The 14151-nt window shown below is 21.4% G+C and overlaps 1 protein-coding gene across 1 annotated transcript in view; it reads left to right on the forward strand.

Moving 5' to 3' along the window:
• The window catches only part of Pld (Phospholipase D), a 10726-nt gene extending 3789 nt beyond the window's left edge, over positions 1 to 6937 (forward strand). The window contains exons 6-15 of the mRNA XM_011501704.1: positions 1 to 31; positions 521 to 788; positions 2052 to 2217; positions 2325 to 2585; positions 2990 to 3263; positions 4591 to 4811; positions 4962 to 5198; positions 5366 to 5606; positions 6010 to 6339; positions 6569 to 6937. The exon at positions 1 to 31 is cut by the window's left edge and continues 220 nt beyond it. Coding sequence (XP_011500006.1) covers positions 1 to 31; positions 521 to 788; positions 2052 to 2217; positions 2325 to 2585; positions 2990 to 3263; positions 4591 to 4811; positions 4962 to 5198; positions 5366 to 5606; positions 6010 to 6339; positions 6569 to 6670 — 2131 coding nt within the window. The 3' untranslated portion in view covers positions 6671 to 6937. The remainder of the gene's footprint in view (positions 32 to 520; positions 789 to 2051; positions 2218 to 2324; positions 2586 to 2989; positions 3264 to 4590; positions 4812 to 4961; positions 5199 to 5365; positions 5607 to 6009; positions 6340 to 6568) is intronic.
• The last annotated feature ends 7214 nt before the right edge of the window (positions 6938 to 14151 follow it).

Raw genomic sequence — 14151 nt, forward strand, 5'->3', positions numbered from 1 at the left:
GAGCGGTAAGTACTTTATACAAGTATTTATTGTTATTTATTGAATTTTATAAATGTGTTAATAATATATAATTTTTATGGCAATAAAGGAATAAAGGTGAGCTACACAAATATGATTATAATTCAATAAATATAATTAAAAATTAATTTCTTTTATTATTGTGAATTATTAAAATTCCATAATTTTTTCTATAAAATATGTATTTTATATTATAAATATAATATTAAAAAAAAATGATTTATTTTATTAAAGTATTAATGTAAAATTTGTATTAAATATGAAATTAAGTATTAAACAAAATACAAATAAAAAAAATTTTGATTATATAGAATCAAATTTGCTAAAATAATATACTATCGTGATTACATATCTTTTCTTTTTTATCTGTATTCAGTAAAATTCAAACAAATTGTTTTAATTTCTATAATTCATTAATTTTTTGAAGAATACAAAAAAGAATGCATAGAAATCTGGATATTTCATGTTTGTATTTTATATTTTTTCTTTATGTATTTGATAGCTGGCGGGCATTAAAATATTCATAATGATCTATAAAGAAGTGGAATTAGCTCTGGGAATAAATAGTTTTTATAGCAAGCAGCGTTTAGTAGAAAAGTGTCCCGAAAATATAAAAGTATTAAGGCATCCAGATCATGCAAGGGTTGGAATTTTTCTTTGGGCACATCACGAGAAAATAATTATCATTGATCAAAGTACTGCATTTCTCGGTGGAATCGATCTATGTTATGGACGTTGGGATAATAATGAACATAGACTAACAGACATAGGTACACATATAACATATATAAATATCCATATTCTTATTCTTTTCAAACTTAGAAAATTTAGATGACTTCTGTAGGTATCTAAGTTTCAAAAATAAAGATATGATTGAAAAATTTACTTTTAGTAAAAATTATTTAAATTAATGTGCGATTGTAGAATTTCATAGGTATATTATATAATAAATATTAGTTAAATGTTGATTATTAGATTCTCTGGATTATCAATATATATTTTACATTAAACAATGGTTCAACTATTCATAAAATATTATTTAAAAATGTCTTTTATCTACTATATTTTATCTACTATTTTATTAAAGTAAAAAAATAATAAATTTTAGAGTTATTTTATAAGAAAGTTAATTAAAGGTATTCAAATATTTTGAATATTAAAAAATACATTTTATGAATTAATTTTTTCTCAAAAATTATTAGCATCATGAAATAAGTGTAACAATAATTTAATAAAAAATTGTAATAAATATCTTTGTCAATAAATTTATGGTTTTAATATAATTATTTAAAATTATAATTTTTTATTAATGTAGTAAATTAATTGATACATAATTATTAAATTAGTTATTCAGATTAATTTTTGTGTAATTAAAAATAATTAAGTATAAATGAAATGTATAATCTCTGTTCGCTATTGTATCTTGATATTAAATATAATATTAATATGATATAAGATAGTCTTCTTACTGCATCTAGGTAGATTCTTTACAAGTTGTCAATTTAAAATTATTTTTGAATCATTTTTATCTTGCGATTAAAACATTAAATATCTAATTTTAAGTACAAATTTTTGGATTTGAATTTTAATTTTTTCAACAATTTTCATTTAAAAAATCCTTTAATTGCTAAAAATTTAATATATATGTTTTTTCATCAAATTATTAATTAAAGAAATATTATTAAATTAAAAATTAATATTTTATTTTCAAAAAATCATATACAATAGCATAGTTGTAATTATTTCTAAAGTGACATTAATATAATTAATAAACCAATTGAAAAGAAAAAGAAAATGGAAATATTCGAATATTTGTTAAGTTTTATTTTTTTTTCATTTTGATGTCTTCTAACGTATGTTTGTAGATTAATATCTTTTAAACGTCTTTTTTTATAATATTATAATAAAATAGTTGGTATTTATAAACATTGCCTACAATTTATCAAATACATTTTATAATGTTAAAATGTTAGATTGTACTTGATGTTAACGACATTAATTTATATAAGTAGTTTTATTATTATATTTTTAAGGTTCTACTCATTTATCTTCGATATACATCCCATCAAAAGGTAAGGTAATCAATACAAGCAGTAAACGATTTCCTTCTACAGGCAATGTTGAAAATCATGTACTTTTACCTTTAGCAATAGCAACTAATACAGTTGCAATGGCTACTACCAAATGTATACCTATATTGTAAGTTGACAAATATTTATAATTAAAATATATTATTTTGAAAAAAATTTAATTTAACAGAAAAATATTTTCAATAATATTTATCTTTAATTTTAAAATGTTTATAGAGAAATTTTTAGCAACCAACGCCAAATGAAATCTGAGATATCTCATAATCCGAACGATTCTATGTTCCTTTCTCTATCTGAAGAATTTGAACATTTAAAATGTAATACTCCAAATCCAAATAGAAAGAATTTATTTAATAGGGCAAAAACAACGGTAGACAAAGTAAAGCATAATGTTAAAATAAAAAGACGTGAGTGGATTAATATGGTTTATAATCCACATGAAATAAGTAGTGATGATGAGGAAAATATAATAAATAAGTAGGTTTATTTTTGTTAAAAATAATACTTTTTAAATAATGGTAAAATTTTTAACAAATAATAATGTATTATATATGTTTTGAAATATTAATTAGTAAATTATATAAAATTTTATTAATCACAAAAGTTTTGTATACATAATTTTTTTTATCTTAAAGTTATATAATTAATTCATATATAAAAAATTTGTTTTTATTTTATATTTACATAATAAAAAAAATTATTTTTATAATAATTAATGAATACAAATAATTTTATACAACTTTCAATTTTTTCATAATTGAATTTAAATAAATTAAAATAAATATGGATACATTTTAATTAAAACGTTATTTTTTAAATATTTCAAGTATTTTTTTATTTTATTTTATGTTATTAGATTTTAAATATGTGTTATTTCACAGTTCATCCATGCAAACATTATCCAATGATGAACAAAGCATGCAGCTTAATTGTGATGAAATCTTCAAGATACCAAGTAACACAAAATTATGGATCGGTAAAGATTACACGAATTTTATTGTGAAGGATTTTAACAATCTTGAAAGTCCGTATCAAGATCTCGTCGATCGTACTACCACACCACGAATGCCCTGGCATGATGTTGGAATTATGGTACAGGGCGCAAGTGCCAGAGACATTGCAAGACATTTCATTCAGCGATGGAATGCCATCAAGGTAAACTAAATTTTTATTTGCTCAAATTGAAAAAAAATATTTATAAAAAATACAAATATTTGTTATTGTATTTATATGTACCTATGTGCATTAAAGTCTAGAACTAATATAATTTTTAAAATCTAATTTATTTTATCTTTCAATTTTGACATGAAATGTATAATTTTTGTATAATTGTATAATTTGTATAATTCGATTTTAAATGAAATAAGAAACATACTATAAAATACTACAATCTGTGAAAATGATATTTGTTAGCTTAAAGTTCAATTTACTATATACAAATATATAGATACATAAAGATCGTAGTATTAAAGTTGTCTTTTTATTTATTAAATTTTGTATGCATTATTACTAGTACAAATGAATCGCAGCTAGTTATTATTTTTTACTAAAAACGCACTGAACAAATGTATGTTAATTTATATTTTCTAATATAATATATTCTCTAATTAGTGTAATATAAAATAATTTACAAAATGTACATATAAATAATGTATATTAGTTAAAGTATTCGGTATATTTTTCTATAGAAATCAAATAAAAATCTTTAATTTTATAAGTTACTATTAAGTTCGAATTCATTATTATAAAGTACACTTATTCTTAGTAAACAAACAAAATTTCGATTTCAAACGTATAATCTAAACATTTATGAACAAAGAAATACATATTTTTACTATATTTTTTTACAAATTAATACATCTTATTTACAAACATTAGTACTTATGGTTGTACATATTTTATAAATCTTAATAGACATGTTAAGATCATTTATATTAGCTATTATATAGTAGTTGCTGTTAATTATTTGTGCAATTATATTGATGAATCATATATAATAGTGACAACTATTTAAACTTTTCCCAGTTATTTTAAATTTTTTTTTAAAAAACTTTAATTTTAAATAAATTATGTATAGTATTATCGGCCGATTTTTGTTATGTTAGCATGAATTCTTAACGATACCTCGTCAATATTTGATCTTTAATAGTTTATTATTCACGAAGATAAGCTGTATTTTTATTTTGATAAATAATTTTAGTTTTTTAATTTTAGAATAATATATATATTATATAATTCATTTCTAAATTTTCATAAATTTTGAAAATTGATTTGCTATATTCTTTAGTAATTCTTTATATTTTAGGTAATGTATGTAGCATTTATAAAACTATCTTTATTATACATATTTTTATACTTTATCTAATAATTTACAATAAGTTATATAATTATTAGTTTTTTATATTACTTTACTGATATAACACTTTATAATATAATAGTTCTTTTATTTTACTTAATACATTGTTAATTAATCTACTTACAGCTTGAGAAAGCTAAGTTAAATGCAGCATACCCATTTTTGCTTCCGAAATCATACAAAGATTGTAAAAATTATGTTTCATATCCCGAAGAAAACCAAATGCAGAATGTAAAATGTCAGGTACTAAGGTCTGTCAGTTCTTGGTCTGCTGGTTTTCTTGAATCTGATACTATAGAGCAGAGTATACATGAAGCTTATATTCATGCTATTACTAAAGCAGAAAGGTACGTTAATGCTTTAAGTATATGTATAGCTACAATAATATTGTAAATTAAAATTTCCATTAAATAAAATAATAATAGTGTTGCATTTTATGATATAATAAGTAAACTTTTTCTCTTACTTTATATAAAAAATTTGTTATTTTTGAATAGATATATTTATATAGAAAATCAGTTTTTTATTACTTGTGCCACATTGGATAATTCAATAGTAAAAAACAGAATCGGTGAAACTTTATTAAAAAGGATTCTTAGGGCACATCGTGAAAATTCAATATTTCGTGTATTTGTAATTATGCCTCTATTACCTGGTTTTGAAGGTGAAGTTGGAGGACCGACAGGTTCAGCTCTGCGAGCAATAACTCATTGGAATTATACTTCTATATCAAGGTACAATTTTTTACATTGATTTTATTTTTAAAATAAATTTTATTAATCTATCATATATTTAAATTGTAATAGTAAACATAATATAAACATAATTTATAATTTATATAGTTAAATATCTTAATTTAGTTAATTTGTTTTACATAAATGCGTGTTTTATTTTAATTTAGGGGAAAAGATGCAATTTTAAATCAATTACTAGATGCTGGTATTGAAGATCCTAGTGAATATATAACATTCCATGGTTTGAGAACTCACTCAATGCTTAATGGTACAATGGTTACAGAACTTATTTATGTGCATAGTAAATTAATGATAGTTGATGATAATATTGTGATTTGCGGTTCTGCAAATATTAATGATAGAAGTATGATTGCTACTAGAGATAGTGAAATTGCTGTTATAATTCATGTAAGTTTATTAAAAAAAAAATAAATATCAAATTAAGTACTAACATATTTCATTTTGTATCTATACGATAAGCAAACTTATTTCGTATGTTAATATTTATATAAATTTTACAAAATATACTTTTAGTTTTATCTAATATCTATAAATTTTTTATGAACGTATTTATTTACACGAATACGTGAAATAAATATAAACAAATAATTTATTTTAACTATATTACATATAATATATAAAACAATTTTCAAAATTAATCGTTGTTTTTCTTAATATATTAATCTATATTAATATTAAAAAATATATTTTTTAAATAATAAGAAAAACTATATAATTTATATAAAAATCTAAATATATATAAATATATATATAAATAAATTTATATAAAAATTGAGTTATATTATTTTAGGATACAGAGTTCAGTCATGGTAGAATGAATGATGTACCTTTTTATTGCGGAAAATTTGCAGGATCTCTTAGAAAGCAACTATTCCGTGAACATTTAGGTCTTTTATGGTCAAATGAAAATATTAATATTGATGATATTATTAAAAAATCATTTTATCGTGATATTTGGTGCAAAAGAAGTAAAAAAAATACAGAAATTTTTGAAAATGTGTTCAACTGCATTCCAACTAACAAAGTCGTTAATTTTTCAATTTTAAAGCAATATCAAAATGAAATTCCTCTTTGTTTAAAAAATCCAATTTTAGCACAACAAATGTTAAATAATATCAAAGTAAGCTTATAAAAATATTATTAATGAAAAATTAATATTCAAAAAATATGAAAGAAATAAAAACAAAATTATTTTTTGTAGTGCATTAAAATCTTACATTTTTAAGAGAACGATAATAAATTAGTATAATTATTTTCATAAATTAACTGTTTTATAAATATTTCAATAATATATTTTAAGCAGTTAATTAATTAAAGTTAACAGATATATTATCAATAATATTTTTCAGGGTCATTTGGTAGATATGCCATTAAATTTCCTAAGTAACGAAACATTGAAACCAGCTGCTAGTACAGTTGAAGGAATGATGCCGACTTCTTTGTGGACTTAATTAGTATTAATATTTCAATATTATATGTGCTTAGCATATTCCATATTAATTATTGAAAATTAGTTAAAATGTAAGATTTAACTGAGAATATGCATTGCACAAGAAATGCTGAACTATATACAGGCAAGATTTTTGGTATAGCATTATATAAAAAATTATGCGATCGTTTAATTCACAAAAAAAATTAGGTTATATAAATGCTTAGTATGAACATTAGTAATTGGAAATCATGAGTTGGAAAATTTTATTTTATATCTTCCACTTTAATTGTTCTCTTACATAAATACTGATTTGTTCAACTATTCCAGTTTTGAGCTGCATTTTTCTTTTTCGTTTTTTTCATGTTTTGTTATAATAGATATATTTCCAAATGTAATTAAAATTTTAATTAAGTGTATTTTTATTTTATTTCATGTAGTTCATCTCAGAGGCATTGAATTAATTTTAATATATTTTAAAGCATTGTTCTCAAATTCTCATTTTAATAATATCAATATATTTAGTTGATATTTCAATATAAATTAAATAATTTATCTCAGATATTTTTGTTTTATGTTTGCTTAGATGGTGTATTTGAATCCAATGTTTTAATGTAAACAGTATGGATACTACTAAATTTCTATTACTTGTACTTCTAAAAATAATCAATGAATTTCCTCTTGCTTCATTCAACATATTCCTTTATGTATTAAAACTAATGTTATTACTAAATTAAACATTTTAAATGAACCTATTCGAATTATGAAATTATTCAAATAAATATCTATTTTTAATAAAATTTTAATTGAATTGAAATTTGTATAAAAAATTAAAAATATTTATCGTAAAATTCTGTATATTTTATGAAACGTTGATTTATTGAAAATATTTTGTTTAGCATAGTGATTAAATATATGATAATAGAGCTTTTAGTTTTAAATGTATTATAACTGATGTACAGAAGATGATTAAATGATGACATAATAAACATTATAATTATTTTACAATAGTGATTGACTTTCATTGCCTTGATGAAAAAAACAGGACTTTAAAGTTCTTCCCATGTGAAGCTGTTATGTGGAATAGAAAAGCCGAATTTATGATACTGCAATTGTAACTTGGTTTATCAACTACCTAATTGTACCTAAAATATTTAATCTCCTTTCTACGTAATAGGATTTCTCAAAACTGAAATTTCGGTTGTCAAATAATTTTTTTTATGACATAATAGTATTATATCATCGATATTAATAGTACATATTTGTAACTTTGAATATTGCAGCAATACGGTTAATAACGTGTAATGTAACGTTTAAACATAAAAATTTACTAAATGTTAACTAAATATAGCAATGGAGATGTTAAAATAACTATCAAAAGTATTTTAATTTATATTTGTTCTAATATCTTATAAAAAAATAAGAAATACAAAACAATAAAGTAATTTATAGTAGTTTATTGTATTAGTTTACATTATTTAATTAATGTGAGTATATTTCATTACTGTATTTTTTACATGTAATATAAATATACGTATATATTTATATACATAATATACACAATAAACAAATATAACATATATATTTCATTACTATATAATGAATGTGATGGAATTAAAGATATAAGAAAATCTTTTTCCGATTATGCTAATTTACAAAAATACTTCTATATGGGAACTTTTGAACGCGTCACTCGAGTATCATAAGGAAAGTGACAGTTATTTTCGTCTATGCATACATAACAAGATTTTCGTTCTTTACTACTTATCTTATTTTCAATTTTTGTATACATAATAAGTTCATATTTTTGCAGTCTTACTACAAATAAAAAAAGTATATGCACATTTTGTTGAAGCTTCGTTTTCAACGCGACAAAGAAGTTTTCGTTGTATCCTGCTGCATGTATATTTAAGGGCAGCTCGCCATGCGGCGACGCTCGTTGTAATACTACCTCGCGCTCACTTAATTGTTATTACCGATCAGTGTTTTAATATATTGTGACGACGATACGTGGCCGCATATTCGGCAACCAATTTAAAATCGCACGTGGATTATCAAAATTAAATCAGCAAGATTAGGTAGTGATTTTACAGTGAAGCCTGTTGGAATCGTAATCAAAGGGGGCATGGCAGCCATGCAGAAAATCAACATACCTTGTCGGTAACTTACAAGGTACACATTTCTTATATTATTTAAATAAGCTAGTCGCACACGAGCAAATTGAGTTTCATAAAATTACATTGACAAATCCAGACAATTCATAGAAGAATCGACAATAAATGCATCTTCATCAAGCCTTCAATGCTCGAATGTTTGTAATTTATGACTCCTACGTGTGACTAGTCTTTTCTATTGCTCCCATAAATAACTAATGACATAATTGATTATGTACCAACCTCCATCAAAATTCAACACCATTAGTATTGTCATAATTTCTACCAAACATACCTTATTTTAAACACCATCTTCTCATGCTACCTCATGAGCATGATCGACTACACAGGCTGATATTTACAACCATCAGCATAACTTCAACTTTCAAGATACATAGCAATATCCATACAATCTACAATAATCATGAACACAAGGAAACATCCTCGTTACTACAATAGAATAATTCTCTCTCTCAACAACAGTGCAATATTATTATCATATTTTTGAGCCCTTCCATTTATTATTTCCTTTTAAGTTATCATGACGAGAGGCTAATCCACTGAACTATTGAATTAGCAGTTCAAGCCATAAAAGAAACCCTTAAATTCGAACAACTTCATCAGTCAACTAAAAAATCATTTACAAAAATTTATTTATTAAGTTTAAGGACATTTAAGCCAAATTCATGTAATAATAATTGTTTAATTTTGTATTTTGTATTTTGAAAATAATTTATTACCTTTATAACAACAATATCGTTTACTTCATGCTCTAGAATCACATGATGTTTTATAATCCATTGATTATAGGATATCCACGACATTATATTGCATACAGTATGATTTTATAAACCAAGTGCTATAAACACTATTTGGATTTCGTAATAGTGACATTTATTTAAGCAATGTGAAGCTGTTAAAATATGACTATGTGTACGAAGCGTTCCAGTACATATAATATTTGTTTAGAATTGGTGATATTCTGTAGAATATTCTATAATAAAAACAATGGAAGGAAATTCTAATCTCCCAAGTTATCGAACGTTCTGACCGATGAATGACTAAGCATACATAATGTTATATAGAATATCTAACGTCAAATATGCTAATTAATTTTTTGTAAAAAAAGATAAACTATAATTTTATCTTTATAGCAATATATAATACTTGAATGGTTCATAATTAATATATTTATTTTTTACTTTATACACATATTTTAATGATATTAATAATATATATAATAACACATTTAATAAAATCAATCTTTTAAATATATTTTTCTTCTATTTTTATATGTAAAATTTTCTTTTATAACGCACATAATATTTTACTAAATGTCAGGCAATAGTACATGGAATATTTTATTTTTAAATAAATTTAAATATAAAAAAATTCCATTAAAATCCTAAACGATACTTACACAATTAGTAATAACGCAAGGCGTGCTTTGTATTAAATTATGTACACATGATATAGCGTAATGAATAAGGATATAAACATAAATTAAAACCTATATAATTTAAAATATTAAAAATTAAAAACAAGAATATAAAATATACAACAGTATAAAATGGGGCACGATTTACGTTATTAAAAAACTGATTATTAATCCTTTATTTAAATTTTTATTAATTCTCATAAAATATCATTTAAAATCTCAACTTCAATAATAAAATTTAATAAAAAAGCAAAATTTTACTAATTCTCATAATGTACCGTTTAATGCCTGAGCTCCTATAATTATGTTTTATAAAAGCATACGTAAGTTATCAGTACAAATACTTAAATTATTTATATGTATGTAAATATGTGTATATAAGTGTGCAAAGATACTTTTTATAAGTTACAATATACAGTTAATTTCAAATTTTAAATAAAAATGTATAATTTAAAAATTTAATATGTTATTTGATATTCTGAATTTTTCTTCATTCTTAATATGATATAAATTTTTATATTTTACTATATGCATCTTTTATTGTAATTGTAATAATTTATTTTAAGTTTGGCATTTTCAAATGACTAACCATGATTGCTAAAGGACCAATATTTAAATTATTATGAAAATGAACAGGGTTTTCTAGATAGTCGGATCCAGCATATGTATAAATGATTGATAGATTTTGAATAATTGAACATTTCAAATTTATAAAAATATTAAAAAGGGGATACTGTTAATTTAAAAGGACAAGTAGTACTTATATTAATTTTCACTTTATTAATATATTTTTAATATATTTTTAAATATTTCCATATAAATTAGTTAATAAACAATTTTGTAATTTAACATAATGTATAATGATGTAACATAAATAAAGTTTCAGAAAAAAAAATCCACGGAAGTAATATCAATTTAACATTACATATAGTCATTAAACATTTATCTATCCGTCTGCAAGTACTCAAGCTTAAACTTGTCAAATAATAAATAAAAACAAGAATAGAGATTTAATGTAAATATAGCATTTTTACAAAAATCATATACTATTCGTTATTTAACTTTACAGATACTCTTTTTTATTATATATTAACAGTAGGTGATAACAAACATTGTGATCAACTACCAATTTTATTCCTCACTAATGTTATAAAACAAACTAAATCATCTCATTTAGGTCATTATCACATAAACATTAGGAAGATATAAACTATAAAAATCGGCAAAATATATTTATTTTTGCCTTAATTACAATTCGTATATTGAGTAAATAATAACAGAATATTAGATTCGTAATTGTTAATAAAACTTGTATCTATTATTGCATCCATAAAATATTAATTCGATAACTATAAGGAAAGAATAAGGAAAAAGAAAAAGAAAACTATAAGGAAAGGATTTATTCAAATGATGACAAACGTAATGAAGATGCTTTGTTATAATAGTCACAAAATAATATTATCTATTAATTCTGTTCGTGTAAAATCTATAAATTATAAATTGGTAAAACAGTACCATGTATTATTATTGATAAACAGAAGATAAAAATGTAAAAAATCAATTGGAAAATAGAAATATTCATAAAATGAGGTAATATAATTTGTAAATATCTATTTTGCATAATAAAATTTACATCAGCTATTATTTAATAAAGTAATTGGCTTTAATAAAAAAATGAGCAACTATAAGTGGCTGTAATTAAGAGTATCTTTTAAAATATTTACGGAAATTTAACTAGAATAACACCGTTTTCATATTAAAATGCAACTTTATTGAAATTTTTTCCATATTTTAAATATTATAAATGAATTGTAAATTAAAAGCTTTTAATATAAGTATTTCGTTATTTTTATTATTTTCATTATTCTTCATTACAGCCATATATTCAATCAGTGTAGACACATAACTCGAAAAATCAACCATACAATCCTTGTTACAATAGTTTTATTTACCAGATAAGCTAATAGTAGAAGATGTAAATTACTACATAAAAAATTTTTTATATATTTTTAATAAAGTTGTCTAATTAAAAACCACGATAGGTTTATTAGTTTAATGCGAGTATGTAAAAGTTGAAATATTATATATTTTAAAAATTCAAGCATCACAAATATGAAAAATTCTGTCTGTATAATAGCAATAAATTATGAAATTGTAATCTGTATGAATTAAAAATTGTATAATTAAAATAATATGTTAAAATTATGTTCAAAATTTGGATATCTATTAACTTAGGAATATTCATGATAATTATATTTTAAGAAAATTAATTTATTATAATTATGGCTACAGCTAAAATAGAACAAATTTATTAGAATTTATTATTTAAATTTAATTTTTAAAGAGTTTATTAAAAAAAATGTGTACAAGAAATATAGAATCTTCAAAACTGGTTTCAAGATATGTAGTTATACAATATATTTTCATTTTCTTATACTGCTGTTATAAACAAATAATTTATTGTACATAATATTATAAATTGATTTTATTCATATATGCGTTACTGTATTTAATTATGTCGATAATGTAAAGATGTAATTAATAAATTTGTTCTAATAATGAATATAAAAGTGGAGGCACGTCTTATAATTATTTAAAAGATAAATGTATTGAAATCCATAAATAACACGTACAAAAATATTCATTATTATCCAATACTAGATCTTAAGATTCAAATAATTGTATAATATATATTAAGACCAAATATTACTTATAATATACATTTATGCATAACAATTCAACATGATTGCACTTATATATGTATAAATAGTCCTTATATATATATATATCAATATATAAATTTCTACATATGAAGTAAAAAAAATATTTTTATTCGTATTATATTAATTTGTAAGAATATTTCAATACTTAAATTAATACTTAGTTACAAATAATATTGAAATATTGTAATAATCTGGATTAAAACAATTGTATATGATAGAATTTTTAGAACTTAAAAAAAAATACATTTAGTCACACACAAGCTCTAACACTATATGTACTTATTTTTATTTTCTTTCTTCATTCTATTTTTATTTTCCATTATATGATATATATTTTTCCAAGAAATGAATGTTTAAATAATTTTTATAAAATAATATTCTAAATTTGTTTAAATTATTTTAAATTTAGCAAATACTTTATTTTTAATTACCTAACAATCATTTCAACCAACGTCGTCGTTGTTGCCATGTCATGCTTGAAAACAGTATTTAAATAATAAATTGCATGATTATATATCATGCGATACTATATATAACATAGTAATACTATATATAATCAGAGAATAAACTGTAGTGAATAAACAGTGAATATGCAGTAAATGAATAAAATAAATTTCTATTTTATTTGAATTTTATTAAGAATTCGCAAAACATAAATTAACAGAAAATAAATTTTTTAAACGATATACACCAAAAACAATATATAATAATAAATGCGATTAATTCCTAAACCTTATTTATTTTAAACTCTCAATATGTAAATATATAACCCATATTTTTAAAAGATAAAGACTGATGCATTTGATCTTGAGAATGATAGCAAATATGCAAAACTCATTAAATTTTAAATGGATATTTTTATAATACTGTTGTTAAATTGTGTATTTGAATAATTTACTATGAAATTTTGATAAAATTTTCAAATAATATTTTATAATAGAAATTTAAATTTTTATGAAAAAATAGTTTTCATATACATATAAATTTAATTAATATTAAACAAACTATACATATTTATTACCTTAATAATTTATAGTTTTAATTATTCATTATACAATTATTATTAGTAGATTATATAATTATATAATTTTTATTTGTTCAAGGGTACATTTTTTTAATAGATATGATTCATGAATTTTCCCATTTATACTTGAATATTTTGCACATTTAATGTAATGCAATTAAGATA

This window comes from Ceratosolen solmsi, unplaced genomic scaffold (genome assembly GCF_000503995.2).
Source record: "Ceratosolen solmsi marchali unplaced genomic scaffold, CerSol_1.0 scaffold10, whole genome shotgun sequence".
In the NCBI taxonomy this organism is placed as follows: Eukaryota; Metazoa; Arthropoda; class Insecta; order Hymenoptera; family Agaonidae; genus Ceratosolen; species Ceratosolen solmsi.